The 22,525-nt window shown below is 41.5% G+C and overlaps 1 protein-coding gene across 1 annotated transcript in view; it reads left to right on the plus strand.

Annotated features, from left to right (window-relative positions):
* The window catches only part of kif5ab (kinesin family member 5A, b), a 459,246-nt gene that overhangs the window by 417,116 nt on the left and 19,605 nt on the right, over positions 1-22,525 (plus strand). Inside the window, exon 26 of the mRNA XM_061937764.2 lies at positions 3,875-3,924. Coding sequence (XP_061793748.2) covers positions 3,875-3,924 — 50 coding nt within the window. The remainder of the gene's footprint in view (positions 1-3,874; positions 3,925-22,525) is intronic.

Genomic DNA, 22,525 nt, shown 5'->3' on the forward strand with positions numbered 1-22,525 from the left:
TATTATTATTAGCTTGTTGACAATGAGTCAGAACTTCGAATTTTATAAGGTAATGATCGGACATTACTTTAGTATACGGGAGTACCATAACTTTGGAGGTGGTGACACCCCTGACCAGCACTAGATCTATCGTATTACCGTTGCGATGCGTAGGTTCATTTATTATTTGTGTAAGACCACAGCTATCAATTATAGTCTGGAGCGCCACGCACTAAGAGTCCGATGGGGTATTCATATGGATATTAAAGTCCCCCATTATGATTATATTGTCTGCGTGCGTCACTAGCTCAGCAACGAACTCTGAGAATTCATTGATAAAGTTCGAGTAGGGCCCTGGGGGGCGGTAGATAACAGCCATATCGAGAGGCAGCGGTGCGACAGACCTCATAGTAAGCACCTCAAACGATTTGTATTTATTATTTAGGTTAGGGGTAAGGTTAAAGTTTTCATTGTATATTAGTGCGACCCCCCCACCCCTTTTGAGGGGACGGGCAATATGCGCATTCGTATAGTTAGGAGGAGATGCCTCATTTAGTGCAAAAAAATCGTCTGGTTTGAGCCAGGTTTCACTAAGACCAATGGCGTTAAGATTGTTGTCTTTAATGACCTCATTAACTAATAGCGTTTTGGGAGACAATGATCTTATGTTTAAAAAGCCCATATTATAAGTATTGGGCTGTTTTGACGAGTTTTTGTTTAAATTATCCGTAGTAGCAATATTAATAATGTTGCGTTTATTATACGTAGTGCACTTTAAATAGTTTCGACCATATCTAGGAATTGATACGACGGGAATTTTCAGATTGTTTGCTTGATGCTGCGATAGACTGAACGCATCATGATTTGCCACCTCAGTAGAATGCATATCTACCTCTGACACATTCACAACAGAAAACACATTATGTGAGTTGTGTATTATTCTAAGAGAATTGCTATGCGTACAGGAATTTTCCAGCCTGGCGCTGGCTAGTTCTAGCTTAACTGACTCCTCACCCGGACTAGCAGGCTCTGTAATTGCCTGTGACCGGGCTTGCTCTAGTGTAGATAGTCAAATGTGACTTAAACAGTAGTCTATGTTTTTAGACAGGATGATGGCGCCTTCCTGGTTAGGGTGAAGGCCGTCTCTCATCAGCAAGCCTGGTTTGCCCCAGAAAGAGGGCCAATTATCAATAAACGTTAGTCCCTGTTGTCTACAGAAGCTAGCCAGCCACTTGTTAAGCGAGACTAATCTGCTATACCTCTCATCATTGCCTCTCGCAGGCAGGGGGCCAGAGACAATTACTCGATGCCTGGACATCTTTCTAGCGAGATCACAAGTCCTGGCTATGTTTCTCTTTGTAATCTCTGACTGTCTCATTCTAGTGTCATTGGAGCCAACGTGTACAACTATATTCGCATAACTAGTGGTGCGATTAGCCTGTCGTACGTGTTTACTACGCCTGTTACGAGTTAGCTCCCTAAGATTAGCTTCAATGTCAGGTGCTCTGGCACCGGGGATACACTTAATTGTGGCTGGTTTGCTAAGCTTTATGTTTCGGGTGATGGAGTCCCCTATGACTAAGGTGTGGTGCCCGGTAGACTGTGGTGTAGGACTAGCTAAAGAGCTAAATCTATTATGCGTCTCAACCGGTACACCGTAGCTTGTAGGCCGCTTAGGACTACTACAGGCTGGGCTAGTTAGCTCGCTACAGCTAACGCTAGCAGATGTGTCCGCAACATCTAAAGTTACGAGATTACTCTGCTCTAACTGGCGGACACGGCCCTCTAGCAGAGCCAGCCTCTCCGTGAGTAAGGTGCAAGACGCACAGGGAGCCATACTCACGGTGTTTTCTGTCACCGAGTGAAGTTCCTGCTGTCTTCCGAGAAGTCGTGGTCCCGGTGTGCGGGGAGCCGCTTCCTTCCGACCGAACGACCGGCGCCGCCTTTCTCTGTGCTAGCTCCGTTAGCTTAGCAGCTAGCTGCTAGCTAGCTGCGGGAGGGGTGGTGAGACAGAGATCGGGTGATTTGCAAGTTAAATAGTACTACTAAATATGTTAAGCAAGTAATAAAGAAAGCTGCAGAACAATTAAAAGCACACAAATAGAACGATACTATATAAATGGAATACAATGATTTGAAAATAATTGTCAACCCATATTCAGTTAAATATGCTACAAAGCCAACATATTTGATGTTCAAACTGATAAACATTTTTTTTTGCAAATAATCATTAACTTTAGAATTTGATGCCAGCAACACGTGACAAAGAAGTTGGGAAAGGTGGCAATAAATACTGATAAAGTTGAGGAATGCTCATCAAACACTTATTTGGAACATCCCACAGGTGTGCAGGCTAATTGGGAACAGGTGGGTGCCATGATTGGGTATAAAAACAGCTTCCCAAAAAATGCTCAGTTCTTCACAAGAAAGGATGTGGCGAGGTACACCCCTTTGTCCACAACTGCGTGAGCAAATAGTCAAACAGTTTAAGAACAACGTTTCTCAAAGTTCAATTGCAAGAAATTTAGGGATTTCAACATACGGTCCATAATATCATCAAAAGGTTCAGAGAATCTGGAGAAATCACTCCAGTAAGCGGCATGGCCGGAAACCAACATTGAATGACCGTGACCTTTGATCCCTCAGACGGCACTGTATCAAAAACCGACATCAATCTCTAAAGGATATCACCACATGGGCTCAGGAACACTTCAGAAAACCACTGTCACTAAATACAGTTGGTTGCTACATCTGTAAGTACAAGTTAAAAATCTACTATGCAAAGCGAAAGCCATTTATCAACAACATCCAGAAACGCCGCCGGCTTCTCTGGGCCGGAGATCATCTAAGATGGACTCATGCAAAGTGGAAAAGTGTTCTGTGGTCTGACGAGTCCACATTTCAAATTGTTTTTGGAAATATTCGGCATCGTGTCATCCGGACCAAAGGGGAAACAAACCACCCAGACTGTTATCGACGCAAAGTTCAAAAGCCAGCATCTGTGATGGTATGGGGGTGCATTAGTGCCCAAGGCATGGGTAACTTACACATCTGTGAAGGCACCATTAATGCTGAAAGGTATATAGAGGTTTTGGAACAACATATGCTGCCATCTAAGCGCCGTCTTTTTCATGGGCGCCCCTGCTTATTTCAGCAAGACAATGCTAAGCCACATTCAGCACGTGTTACAACAGCGTGGCTTCGTAAAAAAAGAGTGTGGGTACTTTCCTGGACCGCCTGCAGTCCAGACCTGTCTCCCATCGAAAGTGTGTGGCGCATTATGAAGCGTAAAATACGACAGCGTAAACCCCGGATTGTTGAACGACTGAAGCGCTACATAAAACAAGAATGGGAAAGAATTCCACTTTCAAAGCTTCAACAATTAATTTCCTCAGTTCCCAATCGTTTGAGTGTTGTTAAAAGAAAAGGTGATGTAACACAGTGGTGAACATGCTCTTTCCCAACTACTTTGGCACGTGTTGCAGCCATGAAATTCTAAGTTAATTATTATAAGCAAAAAAAAAATAAAGTTTATGAGTTTGAACATCAAATATCTTGTCTTTGTAGTGCATTCAATTGAATATGGGTTGAAAATGATTTGCAAATCATTGTATTCCGTTTATATTTACATCTAACACAATTTCCCAACTCATATGGAAACGGGGTTTGTATGTATATATTATTAATGTTGTAAATACAAATTTTTATATATCTAGAAAGGGTGGTCCTAAAGAGGTAGGCATTATTCCGAGGTCTCAAGAAGGTAAAAAATACAAGTGTGTGTGTGTGTGTGTGTGTGCGTGTGTGTGTGTGCGTCCTGTGGTGATGTGATTAAATTGAAATATGTTTTTTTATTTTTTGTTTGTTTGTTTGTTTTACTTCTTATTGTTTGTAGGCCTCCCGCAAGCCAAACGGACAGTGCAGAGACGCTCGATTCAGAAAATGGTGAGCTCATGCATCATTATCTCATTCTCGCACAGGAAAATCCTCTTCATGAGCTGGCTTCCTCTATTTTTTTATTTGCCTTTATAGCAATGAATGATGTGTTTAAGTTTGTATTTTAAAACAATGCACGTATGCCACCTCTTCATCACTCCATGCATGACATAACGTGGCTCTGGGTTAGTTCTCGCCTCATCCTTCACTTTAAGTGTATGTAAAAAATGTGTCAAGAATGCATAACCAACCTGATAAGTACGAAAGAGAAAGAGATGATCCAGTATTATCTGCTCACAGATGCTACCTGCTGGTTGTTTGAGCACACTGCAGCTAGTCCGAGATAGTCCCACTCCTTAACGCTCCAGTCACACACAGGATTGTCACAGGCAAATATACAACCTTACCTACCGTATGTGATACGAGTATCTCTAAAGCCACAGTATGTTCACTGCACTGTTGATTGTTTTTGCTCACATGTGACCTGTATCAGATTTTTATTAGGATTTATTAGGATTTTTTTTTCAAATGCGACCCACGCCTCTTTCGTATGTGGTCATAAATTTAATATGGAGCTAGGGTTGTATCGGTAGTAGTATACAAACCCTGTTTCCATATGAGTTGGGAAATTGTGTTAGATGTAAATATAAACGGAATACAATGATTTGCAAATCATTTTCAACCCATATTCAGTTGAATATGCTACAAAGACAACATATTTGATGTTCAAACTGATAAACTTTTTTTTTTTTTTTTTGCAAATAATCATTAACTTTAGAATTTGATGCCAGCAACACGTGACAAAGAAGTTGGGAAAGGTGGTAATAAATACTGATAAAGTTGAGGAATGCTCATCAAACACTTATTTGGAACATCCCACAGGTGAACAGGCAAATTGGGAACAGGTGGGTGCCATGATTGGGTATAAAAGTAGATTCCATGAAATGCTCAGTCATTCACAAACAAGGATGGGGCGAGGGTCACCACTTTGTCAACAAATGCGTGAGCAAATTGTTGAACAGTTTAAGAAAAACCTTTCTCAACCAGCTATTGCAAGGAATTTAGGGATTTCACCATCTACAGTCCGTAATATCATCAAAGGGTTCAGAGAATCTGGAGAAATCACTGCACGTAAGCAGCTAAGCCCGTGACCTTCGATCCCTCAGGCTGTACTGCATCAACAAGCGACATCAGTGTGTAAAGGATATCACCACATGGGCTAAGGAACACTTCAGAAACCCACTGTCAGTAACTACAGTTGGTCGCTACATCTATAAGTGCAAGTTAAAACCCTCCTAGGCAAGGCAAAAACTGTTTATCAACAACACCCAGAAACGCCGTCGGCTTCGCTGGGCCTGAGCTCATCTAAGATGGACTGATACAAAGTGGAAAAGTGTTCTGTGGTCTGATGAGTCCACATTTCAAATTGTTTTTGGAAACTGTGGACGTCGTGTCCTCCGGACCAAAGAGGAAAAGAACCATCCGGATTGTTATAGGCGCAAAGTTGAAAAGCCAGCATCTGTGATGGTATGGAGGTGTATTCGTGCCCAAGACATGGGTAACTTACACATCTGTGAAAGCGCCATTAATGCTGAAAGGTACATACAGGTTTTGGAGCAACATATGTTGCCATCCAAGCAACGTTACCATGGACGCCCCTGCTTATTTCAGCAAGACAATGCCAAGCCACGTTTTACATCAACGTGGCTTCATAGTAAAAGTGTGCGGGTACTAGACTGGCCTGCCTGTAGTCCAGACCTGTCTCCCATTGAAAATGTGTGGCGCATTATGAAGCCTAAAATACCACAATGGAGACCCCCGGACTGTTGAACAACTTAAGCTGTACATCAAGCAAGAATGGGAAAGAATTCCACCTGAGAAGCTTAAAAAATGTGTCTCCTCAGTTCCCAAACGTTTACTGAGTGTTGTTAAAAGGAAAGGCCATGTAACACAGTGGTGAACATGCCCTTTCCCAACTACTTTGGCACATGTTGCAGCCATGAAATTCTAAGTTAATTATTATTTGCAAAAAAAAAAATAAAGTTTATGAGTTTGAACATCAAATATCTTGTCTTCGTAGTGCATTCAATTGAATATGGGTTGAAAAGGATTTGCAAATCATTGTATTTACATCTAACACAATTTCCCAACTCACATGGAAACGGGGTTTGTAGTACCACGATACTAATGAATCATTTTCGGTACTATACCGTCTCTTTTTCGAACACTGGTTACAAATGTATTTTATGTATTTTTTTTTAATTTTTTAATTTTATTTTGTTATATGCACACAAACCTAACTCAAGGCATCTGGGTACCATGCTGCTTCTCCTTCTTACCTGTCTGTGTAGAAGCTGAAGAGGATATTTTTTGCAGAGACAAGGGGCGGCATAGCTCGGTTGGTAGAGTGGTCGTGCCAGCAACTTGAGGGTACCAGGTTCGATCCCCGCTTTTGCCATCCTAGTCACTGCCGTTGTGTCCTTGGGCAAGACCCTGTACCCAGTGCTACCCACACTGGTTTGAATGTAACTTAGATATTAGGTTTCACTATGTAAAAGCGCTTTGAGTCACTAGAGAAAAGCGCTATATAAATATAATTCACTTCACTTCACTTTTACACTATGAATTTCCAGTTTGTAAACTCTAGACCAGACCTCGGCAAATTAAGGCCCCGGGGGCCACATGCAGCCCGTTAAGCTTTGCAATCTTGTTTATACGGCCACCCTCAGTGTGACCTGTATGGCTGTTGACCTTTATGCCTTGAATTCACTTGTGTGTGTGAAAAGCCGTAGATATTATGTGACTGGGCCGGCACGCAAAGGCAGTGCCTTTAAGGTTTATTGGCGCTCTGTACTTCTCCCTCCGTCCACACAGCGGCATTTTAAAAAGTCATAAATTTTACTTTTTGAAACAGATACCGATAATTTTGAAACCGAAAGCACTACACGCTTCCCATCTGTTGAAAAGCTCTATGGAGATGATGATTTCATTTTCCAGTATGATCTGGCACCTGCCCACAGTGCCAAAACCACCAGTAACTGGTGTAGTGACCATGGCATTACTGTCCTCGATTGGCCTGCCAACTCCCCTGACCTGAACCCCATAGAGAATGTGTGGGGTATTGTGAAGAAGAAGCTGAAAGACACCAGACCCAATAATGCAAATGAGCTAAAGGCCGCTATTGAAGCATCCTGGGCATCCATAACACCACAGCAATGCCACAGGCTGATTGCCTCCATGCCACGCCGCATTGATGCAGTAATCCGTGCAAAATGATTCCCAACCAAGTACTGAGTGCATTAATTGACATTTTCAAATGTTTGATTTTGTTTTGCTGTTATAAATCTTTTTTTTTTACTTGGTCTGAGAAAATATTCTAATTTTTTTAGATACAATTTTTGAGTTTTCTTAAGCTGTATGCCATAATCAGCAATATTAAAATAATAAAAGGCTTGCAATATTTTAGTTGATGTGTAATGAATCCAGAATGTATGACATTTTAGTTTTTTTAATTGCATTACAGAAAATAAATAACTTTATCACAATATTCTAATTTTCTGAGACAGTCCTTTATATCACAATGTAGGAATATGCAATGAGGTGTCTGCTTCCAGGCGTGGAATCTTCCTCTGCCTTCTCCTTCCTGGACTCCGTATTCATATCTGGTGTTGTCCTTCAGATCTCGGCAAAGAAGCCACGTCAACAGTGGCAAAAATGTGGGCGATAAGAGTCAATGTGCGTATACTTGAACTTGGACCCAGTTTCAACTGGAACTTAGAGGATATGATTAGTTGCACGGCCTATTCTAAGCATATACATTCGCGATCAAAAGTTACACTTGTAATGAACATAAAGGCATGGCTGTCTTGAGTTTCCAATACTTTCTACAACTCTTATTTGTTTGTGATAGAGTGATTGAAGCACATACTTGTTGGTCACAAAAAACATTCATGAATTTTGGTTCTTTTACAAATTTATTATGGGTCTACTGAAAATGTGAGCAAATCTGCTGGGTCAAAAGTATACATACAGCAATGTTAATATTTGCTTACCGGTACATGTCCCTTGGCAAGTTTCACTGCAATAAGGTGCTTTTGGTAGCCATCCACAAGCTTCTGGTTGAATTTTTAACCACTCCTCTTGACAAAATTGGTGCAGTTCAGCTAAATGTGTTGGTTTTCTGACTTGGACTTGTTTCTTCAGCATTGTCCACGCGTTTAAGTCAGAACTTTGGGAAGGCCATTCTAAAACCTTAATTTTAGCCTGATTTAGCCATTCCTTTACCACTTTTGACATGTGTTTGGGGTCATTGTCCTGTTGGAACACCCAACTGTGCCCAAGACTCAACTTCCGGGCTGATTATTTTAGGTTGTCCTGAAGAATTTGGAGGTAATCCTCCTTTTTCATTCCCCATTCATTAATTTTGAATGGGGAAAATGCAAAAAAAAAAAAAAGGAATTATGGGAAATCCGGGAATTATTTTTAGAATTGTTGAAGTAGAGCACACAATTCCCAAACAGGCTTAATATTTTGATGTTGGAACAGTTTGAATCAGAAGAAAAATTTGGAAGTTGTGGAACTTTGAAGAATGTCCCATTCATTTCAATGGGAATTTCAGAAAAAATTGGGAAAAGCGGGAATTTTTTTGAAAATGGTAAAAAACTTGAATGTCCTGAATGAGTTGAAATGGTTGGTGTTGGAATTTTTTTAATCGATTGAGAAATGGTTAAGTAGTAACATGTTGAATTGAGAAATGGTATTACAAAATTCCTGGAAGTTCGGGAATTTTTCCAGTTCAAAAAACAACTAAGTTTTTTTTCCTGATTGAGAGTAATGTTTGACGGTGGAACGGTTGAAGTGGGTTGAAAAATGTGGAAGAAGTAGTTGCCAGAAAAAAAAGGTGGAAATAGGGCTTTGGAAAAGCAGGAATTCTGGAAAATCCTGGTAGTTTGAATGTACAGGATGGTGGAATGTGGAATGTGTTGAAGGTGGAATGGTTTGAATCGGTTGAAAAATGTGCCAATGGTGGAAGTTTGAAAAATGGCCAATTCATTTTGAATGGGAAAAATGGGAATTTTTGGAATTTGTCAAGGGAAAGCCTGCGATTCCCGAATAGGCTGACCGGTTTGTAGTTGGAACGGTTTGAATCGGGTGAAAAATGTGGAAGGTAAAGCGCGCCAAAATCTGGAGAAGAAGAATAATAAGTTGAAGTTGAATATCAACAATAAATATTCATTCACACAAAAATGCAACATTGTGGCCTCAACGGGAAAGTTAATGGATCCCAGGATGCAGAGACAGGATAAGCGTGAACCGAAAAGTGTATTTATTACACTGTCCAAAAAAAAAAAAAAAAAGCTACCGTGCAAAAAAAATTTTTTTTATAAAATATAATATATCGAAAAATAAAGAATAACACAAACTAGAGACTAATTTGCAGGGGAGCCTAAGAGGTTACTGAAACAGCAGGAAGAAGCTGAAAGAAGGGGGCGAGGACGTTGCGGCAACGAATCTCCGGCAAACAAACAAAGAATTCTCTCCTGCTGCAGCTGAGGTGATTAAAAGGTTGCTGATTGGAATCACCTGCTGCACCTCCAGTAGCTTAGTCCAGCTCAGGGAGTGTCTGCATCTCCGGAGATAAAATGAAGGACATCAACAATAACCCAAAGGAAACATAAGATCCTAAGCAAAGATGCAAAACAAAAGGAACATGAACACGTGTCACACGGCGATCAAACAAACTACATTTTCATGGAAGAGAGTGTGCGTATTTAACATTCAAATGCAAAAAGACTCCAAATGTTTTTTATTCTATTTTGTCAAAGCAAACAAATAAAACCGAGAAGTTTGATACATTTTTTATGAAGTGAATTACTCCTTTTTGATCAGAGCAAAGGAATTTGAATGGGTCTGTGGAGAGGGAGTGTGATCAGCGCGCTTGCAGGAGCAAAGGTCACCGCCTCTTTCCCTGGTGCTGGAAACAGAGCGCCATCAGATGGGGCGTGGCATGTGCTGACTGCGAGACACAGCTGGGAGATAATTAAATTGCACAGGTGGTACGTGTTAATCTAATCATCTGTTGTCTTTAACAGTGAGCGGCCGGGTGCAGGAGGGGAGGAGGATACGGATGGGACTGAAAAGTCACATTCTACTAGGAGAGAGAACTTTTGTTGCTGGAAATCATTAAAACCTTGTTTAACCTGCACGCTTGGCTCCGGTGCCGTGTCTGTTAGTAGGACTTCCACAGGGTCATATTATAATTTGTTTTCGACATGTTGTTTCTTTGGTCAAAAGGTAGCTTAAATTATGTTTTACATAACTTTGACCGTCTCTTCAGGATGTGCCGTTTTGTGGGCGGTCTTCTAAATTTGGCTCCACTTCGACTGCCTATTTTCCCCGCCAGTCCATGTTGTAGTTTTCAGCTCTTCCATAGCACGTCTACTGACAGATATACATTCTATCTATAGACAACTTTGTATTAGAAATGACACCAGCAGAGGATGCATGTGCATGTACGAGCCAGTCGCTATTGTTAGTCATTTTTGTTAGTCAATGACCGTAGAGCATTAAATATTTGTCAAAGGCTATGTTGACTCTACACTAAGCCGGATAACCCCTTAAACGAATAATTATTTAGCCTAAGCCCCGTTTCAGCCACACTAAACCAGCGTTTAAGGTTCCCCTCCTTGGACAATTTTTTACACGGGTAAGTGCGCCGTGTATTTCTTGAATCTCCGGCTCTTAGCTTTGTATGGACTCATTGATCGTTTACAAACTGATTTCGGAGAGGAACTGACGCCAGAAAGACCGCGCCCCACACAGGAAGTGACGTCAGAAAGAACGCGCCACAGCCAGCTTGATAATAAAGCGGTTTTGTAACTCGGAGCTAACCCCTGGAAATATGAAGGCGAGTCATCCAGACATGCCCGTGTTTCTCATTCTTTACATGTACAGAAATCACACATGAATACCTTAAGAGATTGCAGCTATTTGGGATAAAACACTTCTCAGACAGCAAGAGAACTTTCCAATGTCCAGGTCAGCTGTGATTCTACTTAGCGAAAAACTTTGTCCATTTGTCGAAGGAGAGACAACGAGAATGCGGGCTCCCGTGGATGTGATAAAAAAGGTAGCGTGTGCTTTGTATTACCTGGCCGTCGAGGGAAGACTACGGAAAACACAGAAAGTGACGTCAGAAGAACGCGCCACAGCCAGCTTGACAATAAAGCGGTTTCGTAACTCGGAGCTAACCACTGGAAATATGGAGGCGAGTCATCCAGACATGCCCGTGTTTCTCATTCTTTACATGTACAGACACTTGTGGAAATCACACATGAATACCTTAAGAGTTTGCAGCTATTTGGGATACAACACTTCTCAGACGGCAAGATAACTTTCCAATGTCCAGATCAGCTGTGCTTCTACTTAGCGAAAAACTTTGTCCATTTGTCGAAGGAGAGACAACGAGAATGCGGGCTACCGTGGATGTGATAAAAAAAGGTAGCTTGTGCTTTGTATTACCTGGCCGTCGAGGGAAGACTACGGAAAACGGCGAATACATTTGGACTGGCAAAGCAGACTGTATCAGTTATTGTCCGCCATGTATGTCGCAGACTCAACGTCTAGGTCCAGAGTATATAAAGTCACCAAAAAGGAATGGACAATGAAGGTGAAGGCAAAAGAGTGATGAGTGTCCTGACCAGATATCTAGATCCCTAGTTTGATTGTTGTCAAAGGTTCTTTATCACATTATTTACCCTGGATAACCTTAGCCGGCTTAGTGTAGAAGGGGCCAAAGTCAAATCAAATCAAAGTTTATTTATATAGCCATTAATCACAATAGTCTCGAAAGGCTGCACAAGCCACAAGGACATCCTCGGCTCAGAACCCACGTACTTTGAACCTGATATTTTCCATAAGGTAAATGACTGTAACAAGTGCGTTGCAGCCAAGTTCCCCCGCAACGGCACTGCCTGAGTGTCAAAATGGATGCGTGTGCGTTAATCGGCCATTAAAAAAATGTGTGCCATTATTGAAATGTTTTTGACAGCCCTAATATATTTATTTAAATATATCTATTTATATGTCTCCATCCATCCATCTTTTTTCTACCACTTGTCTCTCATATGTACACACACACACACACAAATTGATAGCCAAATTATTTTTACCCAATGTAGTCCCCGAGTCAAAATGCTTGTGGACCCCTGCATTAGACACAAATTAAAGTAGCATTTTGTGTGCATGTCAAGATTTGGACAAAAAAAATCAGAATTGGGCTTCATACACTATATTGCCAAAAGTATTTGGCCACCTGCTTTGACTCACATATGAACTTGAAGTGCCATCCCATTCCTAACCCATAGGGTTCAATATGATGTCGGTCCACCGTTTGCAGCTATTACAGCTTCAACTCTTCTGGGAAGGCTGTCCACAAGGTTGCGGAGTGTGTTTATAGGAATTTTCCACCATTCTTCCAAAAGCGCATTGGTGAGGTCACACACTGATGTTGGTGGAGAAGGCCTGGCTCTCAGTCTCCTTTCTAATTCATACCAAAGGTGTTCTATCGGGTTCAGGTCAGGACTCTGTGCAGGCCAGTCAAGTTCATCCACACCAGACTCTGTCATCCATGTCTTTATGGACCGTGATGTTGGAAGAGGAAGGGGCCCGCTCCAAACTGTTCCCACAAGGTTGAGAGCATGGAATTGTCCAAAATGTTTTGGTATCCTAGAGCATTCAAAATTCCTTTCACTGGAACTAAGGGGTCAAGCCCAACTCCTGAAAAATAACCCCACACCATAATTCCTCCTCCACCAATTTTCACACTCGGCACAGTGCAGTCTGAAATGTAGCGTTCTCCTGGCAACCTCCAAACCCAGACTCCTCCATCAGATTGCCAGATGGAAAAGCGTGATTCATCAGTCCAGAGAAGGCGTCTCCACTGCTCTAGAGTCCAGTGGCGACGTGCTTTACCCCACTGCATCCCACGCTTTGCATTGGACTTGGTGATGTATGGCTTAGATGCAGTTGTTCGGCCATGGAAACCCATTTCATGAAGCTCTCTGCGTACTGTACGTGGGTTAATTGGAAGGTCATATGAAGTTTGTATCTCTGTAGCAACTGACTGTGCAGAAAGTCTTTGCACTATGCGCTTCAGCATCCGCTGACCCCTCTGTCAGTTTATGTGGCCTACCACTTGGCGGCTGAGTTGCTGTTGTTCCCAAACTCTTCACTTTTTTTTATAATAAAGCCGACAGTTGACTTTGGAATATTTAGGAGCGAGGACATTTCACGACTGGATTTGTTGCACAGGTGGCATCCTATGACAGTTCCACAATGGAAATCACTGAGTGCGGCCCATTCTTAATATACTGTACCTTCAAAGTGAATGTTTTCCGGAGGTGTCTGGAGCTGACAGATAAGGCTCCATGTGTCACTTCATGTCATTCAGAATAATAGCATTGGCTCCGTTATGTTAACGACACCACACCTTCTTGAATCCAGCTGTGGAGACTGAAGTGAAACTGGAAAAGCTAAAACTGCCAACTACAATCCCAATTACAAAGATCGTGTTGAATGATTATCCAAAGTAAACATCATCATTGTGTTACTTTCCAGTCTGTTTGCAATGATTTCCATGGATGCATATATTTTTATTCCAATAAGATTTACAGCAAATGTGTGAAACTACCAGGTGTGGGTCAAAATGGCTTTCTGGTACATTTCAGGAAACGTTGTGAGGGATCCTGCTGCTGGGTTTAGATTTTCATTATCTGCCACATATTTTCACTATGCAAACGTCTGGCCACCCATGAGGCTCCCTGAAAATGGCCAAGTCGTTACATTTGTGCAAAGTGCCACCAAATTTACGACAGCCCAAGCCATGAATAACAATGAGTAGAAGCTAGTAGCTAGACTATTAGGGACTCCTGCACAATCAATACACTATAATAAGACCCAATACAAGGATCAAATTGTTTCTTTACACGGACAATGATATGACCAGTGCATATTTATCATGGGAGTGGTATTGAACTATCACATTGTATTTACCCTAACAGCAGCATGAGCTGACCAAAATACTACAATGACCTCTTAGGCCATGTCTACACTAAGTCGTTTAACCTCTTAAACAAATAACTATTTAGCCTAAGCCCCGTTTCATCCACACTCAACCAGGGTTTAAGGTTCCCATCTTCGGACAATTTTTTACACGGGTAAGTGCGCCGTGTATTTCTTGAATCTCCGGCTCTTAGCTTTGTATGGACTCATTGATTGTTTACAAACTGAGTTTGGAGAGGAAGTAACGGCAGAAAGATCGCGCCCCGCACAGGAAGTGACGTCAGAAAGAACGCGCCACAGCCAGCTTGATAATAAAACGGTTTCGTAACTCGGACATAACTACTGGAAATATGGAAGTGAGTCATCCAGATATGCCCGTGTATCTCATTCTTCTACATGTACAGACACTTGTGCAAATCACACATGAATACCTTAAGAGAAAGCGATTGCAGCTATTTGGGATACAACACTTCTCAGACGGCAAGAGAACTTTCAAATGTGATTCTACTTAGCGAAAGACTTTGTCCATTTGTCGAAGGACAGACAACGAGAATGCGGGCTCCCGTGGATGTGATAAAAAAGGTAGCGTGTGCTTTGATTACCTGGCCGTCGAGGGAAGACTAACTACGGATCAGTTATTGTCCGCCATGTATGTCGCGGACTCAACGTTTAGGTCCAGAGTATATAAAGTCACCAAAAAGGAATGGACAATGAAGGTGAAGGCAAGATCCCTAATTTGATTGATGTGAAAGGTTCTTTATCACATTGTTTATGTGTCTAATAAAGATTTGAGGTGTGATTCACTACAATAGGGCCCCACAGCACACTGGATTCCAGTTAATTGAACTACTACAACACTGGATATTGTTCAGACAAGTTGCATTTAAGAACTTACATACAAAGCAACACTGGAGGTGACTATGACGTGTGCATTTTCCGCGCATGCATATTAGTTCGCCTTGCGCCGGCGGACGAAGGGGCGAGGGGGTCCTAAACGGTGGCATTGTTGTGTGTGGACACGGATAAGGTTAAGTGGGATTTACCCTGGATAACCTTATCCGGCTTAGTGTAAATGGGGCCTTAGTATAACGGAGCACAGTTCTATACAACTGCAACTCAATGACAATCTCTTGTTTTAAATGGAATTATAATTCACATAGAGCGCCCAGTGATTGTGTATTTATTAAATTTCATTTATGGCAGACGCCAAATGGTTGACGATTCCCCAGACGAGTTGTTCAGGGACGCAAGATAAGGCAGAAATGCAGACATAATTATTAATTAAAGCACCCGTAATGTAATTGACTCAATTGGATTCTGCAGTGATAATCCAGCAGATAGACAAGAGGTCCCATCTGACTTGGCTGAGAAGAGTTTGTTGTTTGTATGCAGAAAAGCTTGTGTGAGGAGTGATCCCGTCCTATAATAAAGTAACCTTTAAGCGTTAAGATTGTCTTCGTAAAGGGGACCTATTATGCAAAAAGCGAAGTTTCTTACCTATTGGTATCTGTTGTTGTGTATTTGGGATCTGCATAAGTCTCGAAAAGGTCAAATCAAACCAAGGCAGAGATTTTACAAACCCCGTTTCCATATGACTTGGGAAATTTTGTTGGATGTAAATATAAACGGAATATAAAGATTTGCAAATCATTTTCAGCCCATATTCAATTGAATGCACTACAAAGACAAGATATTTGATGTTCAAACTCATAAACTTTGTTTTTTTTTTGCAAATAATAATGAACTTATAATTTCATGGCTGCAACATGTGCCAAAGTAGTTGGGAAAGGGCATGTTCACCACTGTGTTACATGGCCTTTTCTTTTAACAACACTCAGTAAACGTTTGGGAACTGAGGAGACACATTTTTTAAGCTTCTCAGGTGGAATTATTTCCCATTCTTGCTTGATGTACATCTTAAGTTGTTCAACAGTCCGGGGGTCTCCGTTGTGGTATTTTAGGCTTCATAATGCGCCACACATTTTCAATGGGAGACAGGTCTGGACTACAGGCGGGCCAGTCTAGTGCCCGCACTCTTTTACTATGAAGCCACGTTGATGTAACACGTGGCATGGCATTGTCTTGCTGAAATAAGCAGGGGCGTCCATGGTAACGTTGCTTGGATGGCAACATATGTTGCTCCAAAACCTGTATGTACCTTTCAGCATTAATGGCGCTTTCACAGATGTGTAAGTTACCCATGTCTTGCGCATTAATACACCCCCATACCATTAACTTTGCGCCTATAACAATCAGGGTGGTTCTTTTCCTCTTTGGTCCGGAGGACACGACGTCCACAGTTTCCAAAAACAATTTGAAATGTGGACTCGTCAGACCACAGAACACTTTTCCACTTTCTATCAGGCCATCTTAGATGAGCTCAGACCCAGCGAAGCCGACGATGTTTCTGGGTGTTGTTGATAAACAGTTTTCGCCTTGCATAGGAGAGTTTTAACTTGCACTTACAGATGTAGGGACCAGCTGTAGTTACTGACAGTGGGTTTCTGAAGTGTTCCTGAGCCGATGTGGTGATATCCTTTACACACTGATGTCGCTTGTTGATGCAGTACAGCCTGAGGGATCGAAGGTCACGGGCTTAGCTGCTTACGTGCAGTGATTTTTCCAGATTCTCTGAACCCTTTGATGATATTACGGACTGTAGATGGTGAAATACCTAAATTCCTTGCAATAGCTGGTTGGGAAAGGTTTTTCTTAAACTGTTCAACAATTTGCTCACGCATTTGTTGACAAAGTGGTTACCCTTTCCCCATCTTTTTTTGTGAATGACTGAGCATTTCATGGAATCTACTTTTATACCCAATCATGGCACCCACCTGTTTCCAATTTCCCTGTTCACCTGTGGGATGTTCCAAATAAGTGTTTGATGAGCATTCCTCAACTTTATCAGTATTTATTGCCACCTTTCCCAACTTCTTTGTCACATGTTGCTGGCATCAAATTCTAAAGTTAATGATTATTTGCAACAAAAAAAATGTTTATCAGTTTGAACATCAAATATGTTGTCTTTGTAGCATATTCAACTGAATATGGGTTGAAAATGATTTGCAAATCATTGTATTCCGTTTATTTTTACATCTAACACAATTTCCCAACTCATATGGAAACAGGGTTTCCATATGAGTTGTGGAAACCTGCTTGTTGTGGGGCAGGCTGGCTCGTACATGCACATGCATCCTCCGCTGTTGCCATTTCTAATACAAAGTAGCGTACAATTTGAACTACTATTTGTCAGTAGTGTTACGTTCCCCGGGGGAAGGAAACGACACAACGATAGGATAAAGCTCTTTATTGAACATGTTTTGGTGTGAATGCTACTAATGGTGTGTGGTGTAAGACGATGTGAGGAATTAGCAATGTAAATGTTACCAGAGGGTGTTGTTTGTGCGTGTTGGATGAATTGTCCAAAAGTCCAGAGGGCAAGGCAAGAAGGAAGTCTGTGAGCAAGTGAGAGGTCGGGGGTTGGAGAGAAGCGTCAAAGTCCGTGTCCAAGCGGGGGTTGAGGATCAAGGGAAGCAGTCCAAAATCCAGAGGGAAGTCCAATAAAACGAGGCGCACATCTCGATCACTGGAGACGGAAGGAATACTGCAGGGAACACAGAAGACATGTAAGACACGGGCAGAGGGAAAACACAGAGAGCAGGTACGAAGGGAAGCCAGAGACGGGATGCTTACTACAAAGAGTGAACTACGTTCTGGCACTGGATCTTCGGGTCCGCTGGTCTGGCGTCGGCCCTCATCAGATCCAGTTGCGCTGATTGTCGATTGTCCGTGTGGTGTGTCCCGAGGCGCTTCTAGCGGAGCTGCTGGCGCCGCTTGCTGCGGAGGGAATGAGAATAAGGGATTGCGCATGGGCCGTGACAAGTAGACTCCATACGGAAGCGCTCGAAACTGCTGTCTGACAGGGAGAAAACACTGTCGCAGAGGACGCACGCACATAATGCTCAGATGCAAGATGGCGCCAGTATGTGCTTGTCATGTCTGTGTGATCATGTCAAACTTGCCAACCTTGGGACCTCCGATTTCGGGAGGGGGTGTGTGGTTGGGGTGGGGGCGTGGTTAAGAGAGGAGGAGTATATTTACAGCTAGAATTCACCAAGTCAAGTATTTCATATATATATATATATATATATATATATATATATAAAAATAAATAAAATAAATACTTGAATTTCAGTGTTCATTTATTTACACATATACACACGCATCTACTCATTGTTGAGTTAAGGGTTGAATTGTCCATCCTTGTTCTATTCTCTGTCACTATTTTTCTAACCATGCTAAACACCCTCTCTGATGATGCATTGCTGTGTGGAACGCACAAAAGTGCTTTCATCAAATGCACTAGAGTTTGGAATCTTCCATCTCTCCCTAGCATGGCCCAAAACCGGTCAATCAATCAATACATCAATCAATGTTTATTTATATAGCCCTAAATCACAAAAGTCTCAAAGGGCTGTACAAGCCACAACGACATCCTCGGTACAGAGCCCACATAAGGGACGTCGATGTGAATGACTATGAGAAACCGCATATGTGGGTAACCCCCCCTCTTTGCTTCCTGAGGAAGATCTTCACTGCCAAGCACTTGGTAGTCCTCTACTTCTTCCCGGAGGCTATCCAGGTCCAATCGCAGCTGCGGCTTGGAACTTACAAGCGTATTTCTTCATCTTACTCGTCGTCGGCGTCGCCATGGCTGTATCTTCCTCGTTCTTCTGCTTCGTCTCCTTGTCGTGTGCGCAGTTGTGCACTGCACTCTCTAAAAGCTCTAGATGTTATTGTCACATATGTGCTCCTGATGGGTGCTGGTTAGCGCCTTGCATGGCAGCTCCCTCCATCAGTGTGTGAATGTGTGTGTGAATGGGTAAATGTGGAAGTAGTGTCAAAGCGCTTTGAGTACCTTGAAGGTAGAAAAGCGCTATACAAGTACAACCCATTTATCATTTATTTATTTATATGCATATACAGTAGAAGGCAGTATTGTCCTGTTTAAGAGTGTCACAACATTGCTGTTTACGGCAGACGAACTGCTTTACGGTAGACGAAAACGTGACTGCTGTTGTTGTGTGTTATTAAAGCGCTGGGAGGACGTTAATGAAACTGCCTAAAAATAAACTCACATAAGAAACCAAGAACTCGCCCTCGATCATTCTTCAGTTATAACGTCATTGGGCAGGCACACTGTTTATATTGTGGGAAAGCGGACGTGAAAATGAGCTGTTGGCACGTCACTCAGGTCCACATGGAGCTGGAGGGGGAGTGGCCTCCAGCTCCGCCTGAATTTCGGGAGACAATTTGTCCCGGGAGGTTTTTGGGAGAGGCGCTGAATTTCGGGAGTCTCCCGGAAAATCCGGGAGGGTTGCCAAGTATGAATCATGTTTTGTTTTGGTTATGTTCGTTTGGTTTTTGGACTCTTTTGTGCACTCTTGTTTGTTTTGTTTCCATGACAACCCATTAGTTTTCACCTGTCCTCATGTCACGCACCTGATTCATTTGGACTCACACACCTGTCATTAATCATGTTCAAGACTATTTAAGCCGATAGTTGCCAGGAAGTCAGCCTGGCGACATTACCGGTAACTCTGTTTGACTTCTGCTATTCATGTTACCCATGCTACCATAGTTCCATGCCAAGTGAGTTGTGTCTATTTTCATGGTCCAAGTAAGTTTTTGTTTATTGTCCATAGTTTTGCCTTTGTGGTAGTTTTTGTTTCTTAGCCAAGTTTATCTCCGCCTTTAGCGCGCCTTTTGTTTGTACCCTTTTTGTAGTTAGTGTTAAAATAAAATTATGTCCTAACCTTCACGCCATGTCCGATCCAACTTTACTTGCATCTGGGGAAAACAAACACCCCATAGTCCATGTCCTGACAGTGCTGTGGCCTGCTGTCTCTCGCAGTCAGCTCTGTTTGTTTTTGTGCTGTTCGCAACTGTTGTCGTCTCTGTCAGCTCACTGCTCGTGTATGACCGGCAAACACTGTTGGATCTTTGCCCCTCTCCCACGGATGTGGTTAATTTTAATTTCGATAATAACATCCTGTAATTTGATTTTGTTTTAAATGTTTTATCTTGATGGATTGAAAATTATCACCCATGAGTCGTGACATTATCACACAATTTATTCAGAAATGATAAATAACGACAAATAAAGATAGAATACTATTAACCACAACATGTAAGTGTAAAAAAACAACAACAATATTATGATTTGTACAATTTCAGAATGTGCTTGTTCTATTTTTAAACAAAGAAAACAATCTGAAGTTGTCTTTATTTTGAAGTTATCGTGCCAGGATTTTACCAGTTGGGAGTAGATTTTTCTCCATGTGGCCCCCAATCTAAAATGAGTTTGACACCCCTGCTATAGAATGTGAGATGTAACAGGATAATGCATACATGTATCATTTGTTTTCAAAACGCTTACAAAAAAGTGGGACCTAAAAATTTACTGTGGTAACTAGGGATGTGTAGGAATGCGTTAAAATGTAATATCGGAAATTATTGGTATCGGTTTCTTTTATTATCGGTATCGTTTTTTTTGTTGTTTTTTTTGTTTTTTTTATTAAATCAAAATAAAAAACACAAGATACACTTACAATTAGTGCACCAACCCAAAAAACATCCCTCCCCCATTTGCACTCATTCACACTCATTCACACAAAAGGGTTGTTTCTTTCTGTTATTAATATTCTGGTTCCTACATTATATATCAATATATATCAATACAGTCTGCAAGGGATACAGTCCGTAAGCACACATGATTGTGGTCCACTAATAGTACTAATCTTTAACAGTTAATTTTACTAATTTTCATTAATTACTAGTTTCTATGTAACTGTTTTTATATTGTTTTACTTTATTTTTTATTTAAGAAAATGTTTTTAATTTATTTATCTTATTTTATTTATTTATTTATTTTTTAAAAGTACCTTATCTTCACCATACCTGGTTGTCCAAATTAGGCATAATAATGTGTTAATTCCACGACTGTATATATCGGTTGATATCGATATCAGTATCGGTAATTAAAGAGTTGGACAATATCGGAATTTCGGATATCGGCAAAAAGCCATTATCGGACATCCCTAGTGGTAACCCATTTTTATGACTTGATGGGGTCCCCGGGACACCATTTTGATAATCCCTAGCGCCAACACTGATGGAGTATTGGTGCGTGCAAAACAGCCGCAGGCATCTTTTCTAATACTAATCAAATATCATCCCGGGGGCCATAGACCATTCATTCGTGGGCCGAGTCTGGCCCGCGTGCCTTGACTTTGACACATAGGATGTAATCGGTGGCCCTTCAGTGTTATTCGCAAACTTTCACTTCCCATACTTGCCTTCTTTCCGGATTGTTGGGCAAGCGATGTAAAAACGTTGCACAATTCTTGTGGGTGGAGCAGCCCCATGCTGCACAAAAGTGCATTGTTACGAGGTAGCAGCGCAAACATATAGGATCAGCTCATGTTTGGTAGCAGTCATGGCGCTCTGTAGTAGGGATGATGCTCGAAACCGGTTTTCCCGGTTGTTCGATAAGAAAAGAACCGAGTCCTCGGACTCAAATCCCTTTTTGAGAACCGGTACCCGTTATCGAGACCACTATAGTAAAGAAAAAGAGTTGGTTCTTTATTCGAATCCCTGAGAACGAATCCCTTCCCACAGGAAATGCCCTGTGGGACGCAATGTTATGCCCATTTGACTCTTACTGACACCTTGTGGCGATATGAAAATATTACGCGTCATTAGTTTGGGCACTTCCGGGTTGGCGAGTCAGTTCAGTTCATGAGACAATTGAGAAGTAGACAAGTTGTGTTAGCTCCTACAAGCCTTGGAAAAGATAAGTCTGTAAGTAAACTGTTTAACTTGTTTATATACGTAACTCAATATTAAGGTGGAAAGTGTTTCAAATTGATAGTAAGATGTCTATTGAAAAACGATTTTTGTGCACTGTTTCAATGGATGTTTTGAGGACTTAAAATGGCTGCCAGTCGTGTATTTCCACCATCGAAATAGTTTCAACACTCAGAAGTATTTGTTTGATGATAGTACTGTATATTTGTTTGAAGCTAATATTTACATAGTGTGTATTATATTTCAGTATGTTTATTGAATCACATAGCTTATACATTTGTCATTGTGTATATTTCAGTTTAAAAATAAAAATAAATTACAGTACAGTGCAAGACAAAAGTAAAGATAGGAAAAGACAAAGCAAGATCAACAACAATAAAGAGCCTAAATGGATTAATCTGCTTTGGAACTTTATTGGACGTCTTGGATTGTTTGTTAGCTGTCTGCCAAGCTGTATAACCTCAACACGTATAGTGAGGGCAGAACAGGCAATATGCAATTATTGCCAGGCTTCGCCTTCATGAAAGGGCAGAATAATTGTTGATTGATGACTGTGGTGTTCTTAGTGTCATAGTGTGTGTAGTTAGTATGTTCCAATAGCAGCAGAAGTGCACTTTTTGGAGAGCTGTATTATTTTCAGTTTTGTGCCCAAGGGACTGATTTTATTTAACACTATATT

Source organism: Nerophis lumbriciformis, linkage group LG03, assembly GCF_033978685.3.
Source record: "Nerophis lumbriciformis linkage group LG03, RoL_Nlum_v2.1, whole genome shotgun sequence".
Taxonomy (NCBI): Eukaryota; Metazoa; Chordata; class Actinopteri; order Syngnathiformes; family Syngnathidae; genus Nerophis; species Nerophis lumbriciformis.